The 17657-nt window shown below is 34.8% G+C and overlaps 1 protein-coding gene and 1 long non-coding RNA gene across 3 annotated transcripts; one reads left to right on the forward strand and one right to left on the reverse strand.

The window, feature by feature from the left end:
• LOC110266650 lies at positions 323–1510 on the forward strand. 2 transcript variants are annotated; one of them, XR_002354113.1, is made up of 4 exons: positions 323–487; positions 654–713; positions 1013–1157; positions 1237–1510. It is a non-coding gene; the product is annotated as an uncharacterized LOC110266650 (long non-coding RNA). The 2 variants fall into 2 exon arrangements; XR_002354112.1 differs by having other exon boundaries at positions 1251–1510.
• Positions 15490–17053, reverse strand: LOC110266649. Its single transcript, XM_021111544.1, has 2 exons — positions 16475–17053; positions 15490–15652 (listed from the first exon to the last, which is right to left on the reverse strand). The coding sequence occupies exons 1-2, from the start codon at positions 16839–16841 to the stop codon at positions 15600–15602; spliced, it is 420 nt and encodes a 139-aa protein (XP_020967203.1). The 5' UTR covers positions 16842–17053; the 3' UTR covers positions 15490–15599.

Consider the following 17657-nt stretch of genomic DNA (forward strand, 5'->3'; position numbering starts at 1 on the left):
CCGGGTAATAAAAAAAATCCTTAATTTGATTTTTTTTATTAAGTATTGTATTTGAGCTTAAGAAGTTTTGTTACCTTTATTGCATAAAATATGATATCAATTAATCTATTATTTTATTATTTCTATAAGGAACCTTCTTAACTATGCCATGATGTAAAAAATTCTTAACAGTATCATTTACTATATTTTGCTTTTCTTTTTCCTTTTTATATTTTATCAAAATTAATGGTTAAAATATTTTATAAAACTTTACTACACAGAATAAAAAAATGTCTTATTATGAGTACACTCATCACGCAATTGACAGTTTCCATAACTTTGGCGAAGCCTGGAAGCTATTTTCTTGGAATATCATATAATGGAATTGACAACATTACTTTGTTGTCCTTTATGAACTTATCAAATATAAAATGTGTGGCAGGACATTATTGCATTTATTAAGGCTGGTGGTTTTCACTAATTTTAGGATGGAAGTTTCAAAGCTCAAGTATGCCCTTCTTTCCTTTACTTTGTAGTATCATATATTGACTTGTGTTTAATTTATTGGTATTTGTCTTTGATGATAATAAAATTATTTATGTTCATAAGTAGAATTTCTATAGTTCTATCTCTCTACAATTTATAAGTTTAACTGATTTTTGTTTGACTTGCAGCCAACTAGAGAGTGTGTAACAAAAATCTTAACAAGATTTTAGGAGAAGATCTAAGAGCCAGTGAGTTCTCTTGCAAATTATTTATTCCTGTGATGGGTGTTTTATTGAATATGATTCTTATATTGTTCCTTTTTCTTTGGTGGGTATTAAAACACTTGTTATATCTTATGCACTTTGCCAAAAAGGGTGTTCAACAGTGTATTGCTCTTGCTCTTGCTCATTTATGTCCTATTGATAATTGTAGAACTATCTTCATTGACAACAATAGTACAATAAGCTTTTATCTGCTCATTTTAATAATTTTTTCACCTAGTAGTGCTTTGAAGTATTTCCAATCAACTTGTTGCTATATCTTGCAGGATTAGAATTGTTGTTGGAGCTTCTCGGATCTACAAAGTACAAACCTTAAACTAATTGATCTACAGGAAAAATATTCTATTCTTATTGAGTTTATTTAGTCAAGTCAGATGTATTTTAAGCAAGGTTTTATGGTGGTTATATAAGGTAGGCTCCCATATTCAAATATAAACTTAATGCTGGTAGTTGTTCCAATCTAATGTCAGTATTCTTCATAACGTCTTAGGATTTACAATGCAGGAAAGGGAAGCCAAAGATATAGTGGTTCCAGACATCAAATGGGATGTATTTGAATTGATGAAGATGTGCAATTTCTACAATTTATATATGATGCAATTTTATTCGACAATGATGTGCTGCTGTGTTTAGCAAATGCTAATATTCTGAAACACTAAATTGATCTTTTTATTGGTGCTTTTCTGAGCAGTTTTTAATTTAAAATAGACAAAAGAAAATGGAAAATAAATGATGACATTGTATAGATGTGTTGAATGCTGAAATTTGAGATTTGATTCTGGTTTTTGTTGAAGGATAATGTTACCTTATTAGTTAGTAAAACTAATTTCTGGAAGATTATCATATAGTTATGATCCTAGGATAATGTTACCTTAGCTAGTGTAATATTATCTTGCTTTTGGTTGACCTGATTTTGATATGAACCTCTTTTTTGGCAGTGCATAGAATTAGGAATAGTAGTCTAGTAATGGTTTGGCGTTGTTCAGTTTGTTGCTCTTTTTTTTAATTTGAATATTAACTTTGTGTGGATTTTAAATCGCCACAAAAACTGTAAGAATCCATTAACTTAAAACCCCCACAAAATAGTAAAAGAACTGCCATTAAATAACGTCGTGGCGGTTTTATAAAACTGCCACAAATAAGCACGTGGCACCTCCAATTTTGGAGGTTTTAAAAACTACTACAATTTATTTTGTGGGGGGTTTCAAACCGCCACAAAATTTCAAGAGTCTTGTAGTGACGTTTAACAATCAATCATATTTTCCTTAGTTGCTACTTGCTTTATTTTCATGCTTGCTCCACTACCCAACTCAACTTTATATATGTCCACTAACACATTTTATAATATTATATTATTTTATTCTTGAGTGGATACAATAATTACATTTTATTATTAGAAATATAGTTACTATGGCATGTTTTATGTTAAACCAGTCATATAAATGTAATAATGCAAGTTGTGGTTATTGCACTAAATAGTGAAGATGTGTTGAGTGCGCATTCGTATTTTCATTCTTTTAATACTTTTTTTGTAGTAAAAAATATAATTCAAAATATATGTTAAGTAGTACATGATTGAAAATGTTTTAACCACCCATTAAATAGGAATAAGATTTAATCTTGTCATATTTTTATAGGTTAATCCCAATTTGTCAGAATAATACTTAATAGCTAGACTTTTAAGTTTCAACTTAATAGCTAGTTTTAAATTGATATATAACATAAAATGCTAAAGATCAAAACATGTACTACTCTTAACAAAATGACAATAAAAAATACTTCTAGACATAATAATTTTAATCTATATGCTTTTATTGTAATGCCATAATAAATTAAACCAAATGTGTTTAATGACTTGATCTGACTTTAAAACAAATTAAATTATTAAAATAGTGTTCTACATTATATAAATAGGTACCAAAATTATAGATAAATATAGACACATGTAGAGCAATAATTAACAAAATGAACATCTTTTTTACATTTCTCATTTCTTTCTTTGCTTCTCACATACCTTTATAAGTAAATTACTATTTCTACCTATAAAAGTTGAAGACGCTGACATATCTACCTATAGAAAAAGAAAATTATCATTTATACCCATAAAACATGGGTTCTGCTCAACAAAATTATCCAAACACTAAAAAATCACTTAAAAACTCTAAATTACCCTTATCATCACCACTACTACCATCATCCTCCTCTCTCTTCCCATTTCCTTTTTTTATGTTCCCCATTTCCCATTTTTCTTATTCCCACCCATCTTCACAATGGACTTCCGCCGCCGGCCTCTTCCAACGCTACCACAGCAGCCAAGAGACCCACAATCACCACCACTACACCTTTTCCTCCACCTCCCAAGGCCTCCGATGCCCTCCCACTCCAATCTGCTTTACCGAGAAGCAAACTCTATCTCCCACCACTACACTAGTGCTCACCCTGCATTCATTACCACTGCCTTCTATTTTCAAAGTCACTATTGCCACCATCAACACCTCATAATTTTTATTTTTAAATTCAATAACATCAAAATTTTCAAATTCAACAACAATCACAAAAGATTCAGATTTTTTGGAAACAAAAAGAATGAAAACATTCATCAAATTTGGGGATAAAGAGACGACCAAGATACAGAGAAAAGCAGAGGCAGCAAGGTCCATGCTTCGCACTGCTATCGTCGGAGAAGGTTATTTTCTTGAGAGACGCTGCTATTGCTAGACCCGACGACTCTTCTTGTTCTCTTTCACAACAAAGGCAGAGTCATGGCGGAGCATGGAGAAGGTGGTTGCAACAGAAATGACATAGGGAGGGGAGCAGCTCGGTGGCGGCCTCCTTCAGTCGCGACAGAAACCACTGCAGGAGCACCTCTGTCATTGCCATCTCCTCACGATCTTTAGCACGTAGAGTCATGGCAGAGCATGGAGAACATGGTTGCAGTAGCAGTGACGTAGGGAGGAGAGCAACTCGATGGTGGCCTTCTTCAGCTGCGACGAAAATCACTGCAGAAGGACCTCTATCATTGCCATCTCCCCGTGATCTTCAGCCCTATTTTGCATTCTATTTCCATCTCTTTCTCTCTCTCTCTCTCTCTCTCTCTNNNNACCTCTTCCTCAATTCTTTGTCAACCCGCAACGGTGACAATGGCGGCAGTGGCTTTTCGCACCTTCGCCTCTTCCTTCCCTTTCCTCTTTCGATTTTTCTCCTTCCTCCGAGTGAATGATTGGAAAACAAATTGGGATAAAAGCTTTAATCTTTGGGTGTGTTGTGACATAGAAAGAGCTATAGATGAAGAATTGAAAAGGATGAGACTCACACTACAAGATTCTTGCCATTTTGTGGCTTTTTTTCATTTTATGGCGGTTTGAAACCCCCACAAAATGAATTGTGGAAGTTTCTAAAACCTCCAAAATTGGAGGTGCCACGAGCTTATTTGTGGCCGTTTTATAAAACCACCATAACGTTATTTAGTGGCGGTTCTTTTGCTATTTTGTGGGGGTTTTAAGTTAATGGATTCTGATAGTTTTTTTTTCATTTTTGTGGCAATTTAAAACCCCCCACAAAGTTAATATCGAAATTTAAAAAAAAAAGCCACAAACTGAACAATATCAAACCACTACCAGACTACTATTCCTAATTCTGAGCACTGCCAAAAAAGAGGTTCATATCAAAATCAGTTCAACCAGAAGCAAGATAATATTACACTAGTTAAGGTAACATTATCCTAGGATCATAGCTATATGATAATCTTCCATAAATCAGGTTTACTAACTAATAAGGTAACATTATTGATGAGCGGATAATTTATACGCTTTTTGACATTGTTTTTACATAGTTTTTAGTATGATTTAGCTAGTTTTTAGTATATTTTTATTACTTTTTAAATAAAATTCACATTTCTGGACTTTACTATGAGTTTGTGTATTTTTCTATGATTTTAGGAAATTTCTGGCTGAAATTGAGGGACTTGAGCAAAAATCAGATTCAGAGGTTGAAGAAGGACTGCAGATGCTGTTGGATTCTGACCTCCCTGCACTCAAAGTGGATTTTCTGGAGCTACAGAACTCCAAATGGTGCTCTCTCAATTGCGTTGAAAAGCAGACATCCAGCTATTTCCAGCAATATATAATAGTCCATACTTTGCCCGAGTTTAAACGACGCAAACTGGCGTTCAACGCCAGTTCCATGCTGCATTCTGGAGTTAAACGCCAGAAACAGGTTGCAAAGTGGAGTTAAACGCCAGAAACAGGTTACAAACTGGCATTCAACTCCAAAAGAAGCCTCTACACATGTAAAGCTCAATGCTCAGCTCATGCACACACCAAGTGGGCCCCAGAAGTGGATTTCTGCATCAATTACTCATTTCTGTAAATCCTAGTAACTAGTTTAGTATAAATAGGACTTTTTACTATTGTATTTACATCTTGGAATTATCTTTAGATTATCTTTTGATCCTTTGATCATGTTTATGGGGCTGGCCTCTCGGCCATGCCTGGACCTTATTCTTATGTATTTTCAACGGTAGAGTTTCTACACACCATAGATTAAGGTGTGGAGCTCTGCTGTTCCTCATGAATTAATGCAAAGTACTATTGTTTTTCTATTCAATTCAAGCTTATTCCTATTCTAAGATATTCATTCGCACCCAAGAAGATGATGAATGTGCTGATTATGTAACGCTCATCACTATTCTCACCTATGAACGCGTGCCTGACAACCACTTTCGTTCTACATGAAGATGAGATAGAATGAATATCTCTTAGATATCTAATACAGGGGACCGAGTCCGAGATATTAGAATCTTCGTGGTATAAGTTACAACCCATGGACGGCCATTCCCGATATCCGGAAAGTCTAAACCTTGTCTGTAGTATTCCGAGTAGGATCTGAGAAGGGATGGCTGTGACGAGCTTCAAACTCACGAGTGCTGGGCGTAGTGACAGACGCAAAAGGATAGTAAATCCTATTCCAGTATGATCGAGAACCGACAGATGATTAGCCATGCAGTGACAGCGCATTGGACCATTTTCATAGAGAGGACGGGATGTAGCCATTGACAACGGTGATGCCCAACATACAGCTTGCCACGGAAAGGAGTAGGAATGATTGGATGAAGACAGCAGGAAAGCAGAGGTTCAGGAGGAACAAAAGCATCTCTATATGCTTATCTGAAATTCTCACCAATGAATTAGATAAGTATCTCTATCTTTATTTTACGTTTCATTTACCTTTTAATTATTATAACTCTATAACCATTTGAATCCGCCTGACTGAGATTTACAAGATGACCATAGCTTGCTTCAAGCCGACAATCTCCGTGGGATCGACTCTTACTCACGTAAGGTTTATTACTTCGACGACCCAGTGCACTTGCTGGTTAGTTGTGCGGAATTGTGACAAAGTGTGATTCACATTTGAGAGCTCCAAGTTGTTGGCGCCATTGTTGATGATCACAATTTCGTGCACCAAGTTTTTGGCGCCGTTGCCGGGGATTGTTCGAGTTTGGACAACTGACGGTTCATCTTGTTGCTCAGATTAGGTAATTTTATTTTATTTTTAAGCTGTTTTATTTCTTATTTTCGAAAAATAAAAAAAATTTCTTTTTCGTTTTTCCCAAAATAATTTTCAAAAAAACCAAAAAAATTAACAAAATCATAAAACAAAAAATAATTTTTTGTTTCTTGTTTGAGTCTTGTGTCAGATTATAAGTTTGGTATCAATTGCATCTTTTTAATTTCATTAAAATTTTCGAAAATCCATGCATTGCATTCTTCATGATCTTCAAGTTGTTCTTGGTAAGTCTTCTTGTTTGATCTTTAAAATTTCTTCTTTTGTGTTTTTTTCTTGTTTTTCATATGCATTTTCAATTTGTTAGTGTCGTTACATTAAAAATTTCTAAGTTTGGTGTCTTGCATGTTTTTCTTTTCTTAAAAATTTTCAAAAATAAGTCTTGATGATTCATCTTGATCTTCAAAGTGTTCTTGGTGTTCATCTTGACATTCATAGTGTTCTTGCATGTATCATTTGTTTTGATCCAAAATTTTCATGCATTGAGTCTTTTTGATATTTTTCTCTTTCTTCATTAAAAATTCAAAAAATCAAAAAAATATCTTTCCCTTTTTCACTCATAAAATTCGAGGATTTGAGTTGACTTTTTCAAAAAATTTTAAAATCTATTTGTTTCTTATGAGTCAAATCAAATTTTCAATTTAAAAAATTCTATCTTTTTCAAATCTTTTTTAAAAATCAAATCTTTTTTATTTTTCTTTCATAATTTTCGAAAATTTCAAATTGATTTTCAAAAATCTTTTTCTTATTTTTATTTCATATTTTCAAAATTTATGCTAACAATTAATGTGATTGATTCAAAAATTTTAAGTTTGTTACTTGCCTAGTAAGAAAGGTTCAATCTTTAAATTTAAAATCCTATCTTTTTGTTTCTTGTTAGTCAAGTAATCAACTTTAATTTTCAAAATTAAATATTTTTAAATTTCTTTTTCAAATCTTTTTCAAAATAAGTTTCAATCACATCTTTTTCAAAATTAATTTAAAAATCTTTTCTAACTTATTTTCTAACTTCTTATCTTTTCAAAATTGATTTTCAAATCTTTTTCAATTAATCTTATCTTTTTGTTTGATTCATATCTTTTTCAAAACTACCTAACTAACTCTCCCTTTCTAATTTTTGAAAATCCCTTCCCTCTTTTTCAAAATTCTCTTTTTTTTAACTAATTGTTTTAATTTTTACTTTAATTTAATTTCATTTTTCTTTTTTGTATTTTCGAATTCACTTTAAATTTAATTTAAAAACAAAAATATTTTTCTTTTCTTTTCAATGATTTTCGAAAATTCTTCTCCCTCATCTCCTTCTAATTATTTATTTATTTACTGACACTCCTCTTCATCTAAGAATTTGAACCCACTCCTCTCTCCTATGTTTGGATTCTTATCTTTTCCTTCTTCTATTCTTATCTTCTACTCACATAAAGGAATCTCTATACTGTGACATAGAGGATTCTATATTTTCTTTTCTGTTTTCTTCTTTTTTATATGAGCAGGAACAAGGATAAGAACATTCTTGTTGAGGCTGATCCTGAACCTGAAAGGACTCTGAAGAAGAAGCTAAGGGAAGCCAAAGCACAACTCTCTGGAGAAAATCTGACAGAAATTTTCGAAAAAGAAGGAGACATGGCCGAAAATAATAACAATGCAAGGAAGATGCTTGGTGACTTTACTGCACCAAGTTCCAACTTACATGGAAGAAGCATCTCAATCCCTGCCATTGGAGCAAACAATTTTGAGCTAAAGCCTCAATTAGTTTCTCTGATGCAACAGAATTGCAAGTTTCATGGACTTCCATCAGAAGATCCTTTTCAGTTCTTAACTGAATTCTTGCAGATCTATGATACTGTTAAGACCAATGGGGTTGATTCCGAGGTCTACAAGCTTATGCTTTTCCCGTTTGCTGTAAGAGACAGAGCTAGAATATGGTTGGACTCTCAACCTAAAGACAGCCTGAACTCTTGGGATAAGCTGGTCACAGCTTTCTTAGCCAAGTTCTTTCCTCCTCAAAATCTTAGTAATCTTAGAGTGGATGTTCAAACCTTCAGACAAAAAGAAGGTGAATCCCTCTATGAAGCTTGGGAGAGATATAAGCAACTGACCAAAAAGTGTCCTTTTGATATGCTTTCAGAATGGACCATCCTGGATATATTCTATGATGGTCTATCTGAGTTATCAAAGATGTCATTGGACCATTCTGTAGGTGGATCCATTCACCTAAAGAAAATGCCTGCAGAAGCTCAGGAACTCATTGACACGGTTGCTAATAACCAGTTCATGTACACTTCTGAGAAGAATCCTGTAAGTAATGGGACGCCTCAAAAGAATGGAGTTCTTGAAATTGATACTCTGAATGCCATATTGGCTCAGAATAAAATATTGACTCAGCAAGTCAATATGATCTCTCAGAGTCTGAATGGATTGAAGGAATCATCCAACAGTACTAAAGAGGCATCTTCTAAAGAAGAAGCTTATGATCCTGAGAACCCTGCAATAGCATAGGTGAATTACATGGGTGAACCCTATGGAAACACCTATAATCCCTCATGGAGAAATCATCCAAATTTCTCATGGAAGGATCAACAAAAGCCTCAACAAGGCTTTAATAATGGTGGAAGAAACAGGTTTAGCAATAGCAAGCCTTTTCCATCATCCACTCAGCAACAGACAGAGAATTCTGAGCAGAATCCATCTAGCTTGGCAAATATAGTCTCTGATCTATCTAAGGCCACTTTAAGTTTCATGAATGAAACAAGGTCCTCCATTAGAAATTTGGAGGCACAAGTGGGCCAGCTGAGTAAAAGAGTCACTGAAACTCCTTCTAGTACTCTCCCAAGCAATACAGAAGAAAATCCAAAGAGAGAGTGCAAGGCCATTGATTTGACCATCATGGCTGAACCTACAAGGGAGGAGGAGGACGTGATTCCTAGTGAGGAAGACCTCCTGGGACGTTCAGTGACCAATAAGGAGTTTCTCTTTGAGGAACCAAAGGAATCTGAGGCTCATCTAGAGATCACAGAGATTCCATTGAACCTCCTTCTGCCCTTCATGAGCTCTGATGAGTATTCTTCTTCTGAAGAGAATGAAGACGTTACTGAAGAGCAAGTTGCTAAGTACCTTGGTGCAACCATGAAGCTGAATGCCAAATTATTTGGTAATAAGACTTGGGAAGATGAACCTCTCTTGCTCACCAATGAACTGAATGCATTGGATAGGCAGAAATTACCTCAAAAGAAATAGGATCCTGGTAAATTCCTAATTCCCTGTAACATAGGCACCATGACCTTTGAGAAGGCTCTGTGTAACCTGGGGTCAGGCATAAACTTAATGCCACTCTCTATAATGGAGAAACTTGGGATCTTTGAGGTGCAAGCTGCCAGAATCTCATTAGAGATGGCAGACAACTCAAGAAAACAGGCTTATGGACTAGTAGAGGATGTGCTAGTAAAGGTTGAAGGCCTTTACATCCCTGCTGATTTCATAATTCTAGACACTGGGAAGGATGAGAATGACTCTATCATCCTTGGAAGACCCTTCCTAGCCACAGCAAGAGCTGTGATTGATGTGGACAGAGGAGAGTTGGTCCTTCAACTGAATGAGGACAACCTTGTGTTTAAAACTCAAGGATCTCCTTCTGTAACCATGGAGAGGAAGCATGAAAAGCTTCTCTCACTGCAGAGTCAACCAAAGCCCCCACAGTCAAACTCTAAGTTTGGTGTTGGGAGGCCACAACCAAACTCTAAGTTTGGTGTTGAACCCCCACATTCAAACTCTAAGTTTGGTGTTGGGAGGTTCCAACAATACTCTGATAATCTATGAGGCTCCATGAGAGCTCACTGTCAAGCTATTGACATTAAAGAAGCGCTTGTTGGGAGGCAACCCAATGTTATTTAATCATATCTATTTTATTTTCTTTTTGTTATTTCGTGTTTTATTAGGTTGATGATCATGTGGAGTCACAAAAACTACTGAAAAATCAAAAACAAAATGAAAAATAGCATTAAAAATAGCACACCCTAGAGGAGGAGCATTCTGGTGTTTAAACGCCAGAAACAAGCATCTGTCTGGCGTTTAATGCCAGAAACAAGCTACATTTGGGCGTTTAACGCCAGAAACAAGCAGCAGTCTGGCGTTAAATGCCAGGATTACACAGCAAGGGCGTTTTACACACCTAATTGGAGCAGGGATGTTAAGTCCTTGACCCCACAGGATCTGTGGACCCCACAGGATCCCCACCACTTCTTCTCTCCTCTTCACACATTTCCATAACTCTCTTCCCCAAATAACTTCCACCAATCACCTCCATTACTCCTCCAAAACCATCATACAACCCACCTATACCCACCCACTCAAATTCAACCCATCCCTCCTTCCTTCTCACATATCATAACCACTTAAAACCCCCTTGGCCGAATACACATTCTCCCTCCATCTCCTCCATTTTCTTCTTCTTCTACTACTTTCTTTCTTCTTTTGCTCGGGGACGAGCAAACCTTCTAAGTTTGGTGTGGTAAAAGCGTTGCTTTTTATTTTTCCATAACCATTTATGACACCTAAGGCCAGAGAAACCTCTAGAAAGAGGAAAGGGAAGGCAAAAGCTTCCACCTCTGAGTCATGGGAGATGGAGAGATTCATCTCAAAAGCTCATCACTAAGAAAAGGATGGAGCAAACAAGAGATCATGGACCTCAACATGAGCATGAGGAAATTTCTCACCATGAAATCCCTGAGATGCCTCAAGGGATGCACTTTTTTCCACAAAACTATTGGGAGCAAATCAACACTTTCCTGGGAGAATTAAGCTCCAACATGGGACAACTAAGGATAGAGCACCAAGAGCATTCCATCGTCCTCCATGAAATTAGAAAAGATCAAAGAGCTATGAGGGAGGAGCAACAAAGACAAGGAAGAGACATAGAGGAGCTCAAGAGCACCATTGGTTCTTCAAGAAGAGGAAGACGCCACCCTCACTAAGGTGGACCCGTTCTTTAATCTCCTTGTTCTTAATTTCCTATTTTTCGTTTATTATGCTTCATGTTTATTTATGTTTGTGTCTTTACTATATGATCATTAGTGTCTAAGTGTCTATGCCTTAAAGTTATGAATGTCCTATAAATCCATCACCTCTCTTAAATGAAAAATATTCTAAAAACAAAAGAACAAGAAGTACAGGGTTTCGAATTCATCCTTGAAACTAGTTTAATTATTTTGATGTGGTGACAATACTTTTTGTTTTCTGAATGAATGCTTGAATAGTGCATATGTCTTTTGATATTGTGGTTTATGAATGTTAAATATGTTGGCTCTTGAAGAATAAGGAAAAAGGAGAAATGTTATTTGATGATCTGAACAATCATAAAAATGATTCTTGAAGTAAGAAAAAGCAGTGAATACAAAAGCTTGCGAAAAAAAAGAGAGAAGAAAAATGGCGAAAAAAAAAGAGAAGGAAAAAGAAAAAGCAAGCAGAAAAAGCCAAAAGCTCTTTAAACCAAAAGGCAAGAGCAAAAAGCCAATAGCCCTTAAAACCAAAAGGCAAGGGTAACAGTTTGGTGTTGTGATGAGCGGATAATTTATACGCTTTTTGGCATTGTTTTTACATAGTTTTTAGTATGATTTAGCTAGTTTTTAGTATATTTTTATTAGTTTTTAAATAAAATTCACATTTCTGGACTTTACTATGAGTTTGTGTGTTTTTAAATGATTTCAGGTAATTTCTGGCTGAAATTGAGGGACTTGAGCAAAAATCAGATTCAGAGGTTGAAGAAGGACTGCAGATGCTGTTGGATTCTGACCTCCCTGCACTCAAAGTGGATTTTATGGAGCTACAGAACTCCAAATAGCGTGCTCTAAATTGCGTTGGAAAGTAAACATCTAGGGCTTTCCAGAAATATATAATAGTCCATACTTTGCCCGAGTTTAGATGACGCAAATTGGCGTTCAACGCCAGTTCCATGCTGCATTCTGGAGTTAAACGCCAGAAATAGGTTGCAAAGTGGAGTTAAACGCCAGAAACAGGTTACAAACTAGCGTTCAACTCCAAAAGAAGCCTCTACACGTGTAAAGCTCAATGCTCAGCCCATGCACACACCAAGTGGGCCCCAGAAGTGGATTTCTGCATCAATTACTCATTTCTGTAAACCCTAGTAACTAGTTTAGTATAAGTAGGACTTTTTACTATTGTATTTACATCTTGGGATTATCTTTGGATTATCTTTTGATCCTTTGATCATGTTTAGGGGGCTGGCCTCTCGGCCATGCCTGGACCTTGTTCTTATGTATTTTCAACGATAGAGTTTCTACACACCATAGATTAAGGTGTGGAGCTCTGCTGTTCCTCATGAATTAAGTCAAAGTACTATTGTTTTTCTATTCAATTCAAGCTTATTCCTATTCTAAGATATTCATTCGCACCCAAGAACATGATGAATGTGATGATTATGTGACGCTCATCACCATTCTCACCTATGAACGCGTGCCTGACAACCACTTTCGTTCTACATGAAGATGAGATAGAATGAATATCTTTTAGATATCTAATACAGGGGACTGAGTCCGAGATATTAGAATCTTCGTGGCATAAGTTAGAACCCATGGATGGCCATTCCCGAGATCCGAAAAGTCTAAACCTTGTCTGTGGTATTCCGAGTAGGATCTGGGAAGGGATGGCTGTGACGAGCTTCAAACTCGCGAGTGCTGGGCGTAGTGACAGACGCAAAAGGATAGTAAATCCTATTCCAGTATGATCGAGAACCGACAGATGATTAGCCATGCAGTGATAGCGCATTGGACCATTTTCACAGAGAGGACGGGATGTAGCCATTGACAACGGTGATGCCCAACATACAGCTTGCCATGGAAAGGAGTAGGAATGATTGGATGAAGACAGCAGGAAAGCAGAGGTTCAGGAGGAACAAAAGCATCTCTATACGCTTATCTGAAATTCTCACCAATGAATTACATAAGTATCTCTATCTTTATTTTACGTTTTATTTACCTTTTAATTATTATAACTCTATAACCATTTAAATCCGCCTGACTGAGATTTACAAGGTGACCATAGCTTGCTTCAAGCCGACAATCTCCGTGGGATCGACCCTTACTCACGTAAGGTTTATTACTTGGACGACCCAGTGCACTTGTTGGTTAGTTGTGTAGAATTGTGACAAAGTGTGATTCACGTTTGAGAGCTCCAAGTTGTTGGCGCCATTGTTGATGATCACAATTTCGTACACCAATTATCCTTCAACAAAAAACAGAATCAAATCTCAAATTGCAGCATTCAACACATCTATACAATATCATTAACTATTTTCGATTTTTTTTGTCTATTTTAAATTAAAAACTACTCAGAAGCATCAATAAAAATATCAATTTAGTGTTTGAGAATGTTAGCATCTGCTAAACATAGCAGCACATCATTGTAGAATAAAATTGCATCATATATGTATAGTAGAAATTTCACCTCTTCATCAATTCAAATACATCCCATTTGATGTCTGGAACCACTATATCTTTGGCTTCCATTTCCTACATTGTAAATCTTAAGATGTTATGAAGAATATTGACACTAGATTGGAACAGCTATCAACATTAAATTTATATTTGAATATGGGAGCCTACCCTGTAACCACCATAAAACCTTGCTCGAAATACATCTGACTTGACTAAACAAACTCGATGAGCATAGAATCTTTTTCCTGTAGATCAATTAGTTTAAGGTTTGTACTTTGTAGATCCAAGAAACTCCAACAGCAATTCTAATCATGCAAGATATAGCAGCAAGTTAATTTGAAATACTTCAAAGCACTACTAGGTGAAAAAATTATTAAAATGATCAGATAAAAGCTTATTGTACCATTGTTGTCAATGAAGATAGTTCTACAATCATCAATAGGACATAAATGAGCAAGAGCAAGAGCAACACGCTGTTGAACACCCTTTTTGGCAAAGCCCATAAGATATAACAAGTGTTTCAATACCTACCAAAGAAAAAGGAACAATATAAGAATCATATTCAATAAAACACCCATCACAGGAATAAATAATTTGCAAGAGAACTCACTGGCTCTTAGATCTTCTCCTAAAATCTTGTTAAGATTTTTGTTACACACTCTCTAGTTGGCTGCAAGTCAAACAAAAATTAGTTAAACTTATAAATTATAGAGAGATCTCACTTGCCCTAAATCTTTTCCTCAAATCCTGTTATGATTTTTGTTACACACTCTCTAGTTGGCTGCAAGTCAAACAAAAATTAGTTAAACTTATAAATTATAGAGAGATAGAACTATAGAAGTTCTACTTATGAACATAAACAATTTTATTATCATCAAAGATAAATACCAGTAAATTAAACACAAGTCAATATATGATACTACGGAGTAAAGAAAAGAACGGTATACTTGAGCTTTGAAACTTCTATCCTAAAGTTTGTGACAACCACCAGCCTTAATAAGGTCTACAATAATGTCCTGTCACAGTTTATATTTGATAAGTTCATAAAGGATAACAAAGTAATGATGTCAATTTCATTATATGATATTCAAAGAATATAGCCCCCAGGCTTCGCCAAAGTGATGGAAACGATACCGTGTTGAAGGATCACCTGAAACTCCAAGTCCGTTGCGTGATGAGTGTACTCATAATAAGACATTTTTTTATTCTGTGTAGTAATATTTTATAAAATATTTTAACCATTAATTCTGATAAAATATAAAATGGAAAAAGAAGAACAAAATATAGTAAATGATACGGTCAAGAATTTTTTACATCATGGCGTAGTTAAGAAGTTTCCTTATAAAAATAATAAAATAATAGATTAATTGATATCATATTTTATGCAACAAATGTAACAAAACTTCTTAAGCTTATATACAATACTTAATAAAAAAATCAAATTAAGGATTTTTTTATTACCCGGTCAGGATCTTCAATATTTAGAATAACCGGGGATGTCAATTTCGCCTTTAAACCTCTTCAGCGAGAAGAAGCCATGCATATGAAAAGAAAATGGTGAAAATAAGGTAAAAAATTAGTTACAAGAATTCTGTTGTCATTTTGCAACAAGGTTAGTTAGACAGTGCGTTAACCCTGACATGAGCAAAGATGTTGTGATAAACTTATACGATAAAATAGAGAAAACAAGAGTTGAAAAAATAAAATGAAAGAAAATAGTTCTACTTACTAACCTAAGAGTCATTGTTGTGCTTATCAAATATCAACAGCTTTTGCTTTGCTCCCATGGTCTCTAATCTGTGCGATTGTGTTGCCGATGAGGGTGAGAAAGGCGGCAATTGAATTACCCTAAGAGGTTTATCTTCAATATAAATTGGATCATACTTTCTCCATATCCTGCCAAAATCTATTGTAAGCTATTACCTTGCAACAATCTATATAAATCAACCAGATGATATAATTTTGACTCTGATATTTAAAATAATTTTTATCATGATTGCAAGTAATCAATAATCTAAATATTCACAAAATCTCATCCAAATTGAATTTTGACTTTCCCTGGCATGAATGAAAATAGTGAGCAATTAAAGCCAACAAAGAATTTTGAATGATTTCATATAATTTGGTATCTACCAATATAAAATGATATATTATATCAAGCTAATAAGTAATCTGAATTCTCATTCAAAATTGGTGAGTAACTATTACATGCTCACTTCATAATCATATAATAGTCATAACAGTATACCTATATTTACTGAGGCAAATTCACAAACATGTTCTACTCATGGTTCACCATATCTCAAACAAATTATACTGAATTCAAAGACTAATCCTATTTTTCTCACTTGACCAAAATTAACTACAAAGAATTGCATACTAAATTCCCCACTCCGTGTATTATATGCCAATTTCTCTTCAAATAAGATTCAATACTTTACTCAACAAAAATTATAATTTAATTTACTGTTAGAAACAACATAACCATGTCCTCTATATACGTAAATGAATAAATCAATAAAAAAGTTTTCCTAATGAGAAGGGCTGCTGAATTAGCTTAAGCACGAAGATATCACTTACCACTACCAATCAATGCAAGTCATCGTAGAATCAAACATAGTATAAAGATTCAATTTCTCAAGTTTGGCTACTAGACAAAAATAAACAGCGATAAAAGTGAAGAACAACGAAAATAGCACAAAATAAAAAATTATATACCTGTCAGCTTCACCGGAGGACTATTGTTGTTGTTGGAGAAGAAGTTACCAGAGGAGGCGGCAGTGAGAAAAGAATGACCCAATGACAAGCAACGACTGATCTGGTCATTGATGTGATGATCTGTGACAAAGGAGTGATGAGCAGAGGAGGTGGCAAGACCAGAGGAGGCAACAGTGAGAAAAGAACGACACGGTGATGAGCAACGAGAGATCTGGACAGCGATGTGATGATCTGCGACAAAGGAGTGAGCATAGGAGCGATAGTGAGAAAAGAATGACACGACGACGAGCAACGGCAGAATGATCAGAGGAAGACGGCGAGCAACGACATTGACATAGAAGCTTGATGGTGACAACAACGAGGACATGAATGGCGACAGTGGCGAGCTTATTCTGCCTCCGATCTCGAACACTACAACGAGCTTGTTGGTGATAATGGCGAAGGGATGAATATGGTGGCGGCAAGTAGATCTAGAGTTTCAGATCTTACTTTTTTTTTCAATTCTAAATTTCTTTGGACAAGTTTTTGTTTAAAGTGAAATTTATTTAGATTTAATTATAATAATTTAGAGTATAAACATTTGTTTGGATCATTGGACTTGAGATTTTTAAATTTAACTAGCAATAATTAATGGGAGTTTTGTATTATGCCACAAATAAAAAATGTTGAGAAGGTTTTAAAAAACCTCCATAAAAAAAATCCCAAAAAATAAATAAAAATCTTGTAGTGTGTATCATTACTTTGGCATTTTCTTTATTATTATTATTATTATTATTATTGTTATTATTATAGACGTATGTTCATGCATGTATCATTATTTAATTAATTTCTGAGCTTTATAAATAGCTAGCTTATACACCAAAATGATCAGTGAGTGAGTGCCTAATTAGTTCCATAGAAATTAAACCACAAATATACATATACAACATGAAAATCTGTTCTACCTTTCTTATTATTTCTCTCCGTGTTCTTCATACTACTCTTACAGCCACCCAGGCAAGACCTTTGCCACTTATTTTCGGTAAGTATCTAATTATTTATGTATATTTTTTGTTAAAGTTTTTGGATAGATATTTTTATGATATTAGTATCATAATTTTTATGATTAAAAAGTCTAAATGTTAATTTTTATTACTCCTAAAAAAAATAATTCAAGTATAAAATGAGATTCTTATGTAAAGAG

Source organism: Arachis ipaensis, chromosome B09 (assembly GCF_000816755.2).
Source record: "Arachis ipaensis cultivar K30076 chromosome B09, Araip1.1, whole genome shotgun sequence".
Classification (NCBI taxonomy): domain Eukaryota; kingdom Viridiplantae; phylum Streptophyta; class Magnoliopsida; order Fabales; family Fabaceae; genus Arachis; species Arachis ipaensis.

Excerpts from the sequence above, each read along its gene's own strand:
- LOC110266649 (XM_021111544.1), bottom strand. The coding sequence starts at position 16,841 with ATGTCCTCGTTGTTGTCACCATCAAGCTTCTATGTCAATGTCGTTGCT. Across the intron at positions 15,653-16,474 it reads TCCTCCGGTGAAGCTGACAG|GATATGGAGAAAGTATGATC; the intron begins GTATATAATTTT and ends AGATTTTGGCAG.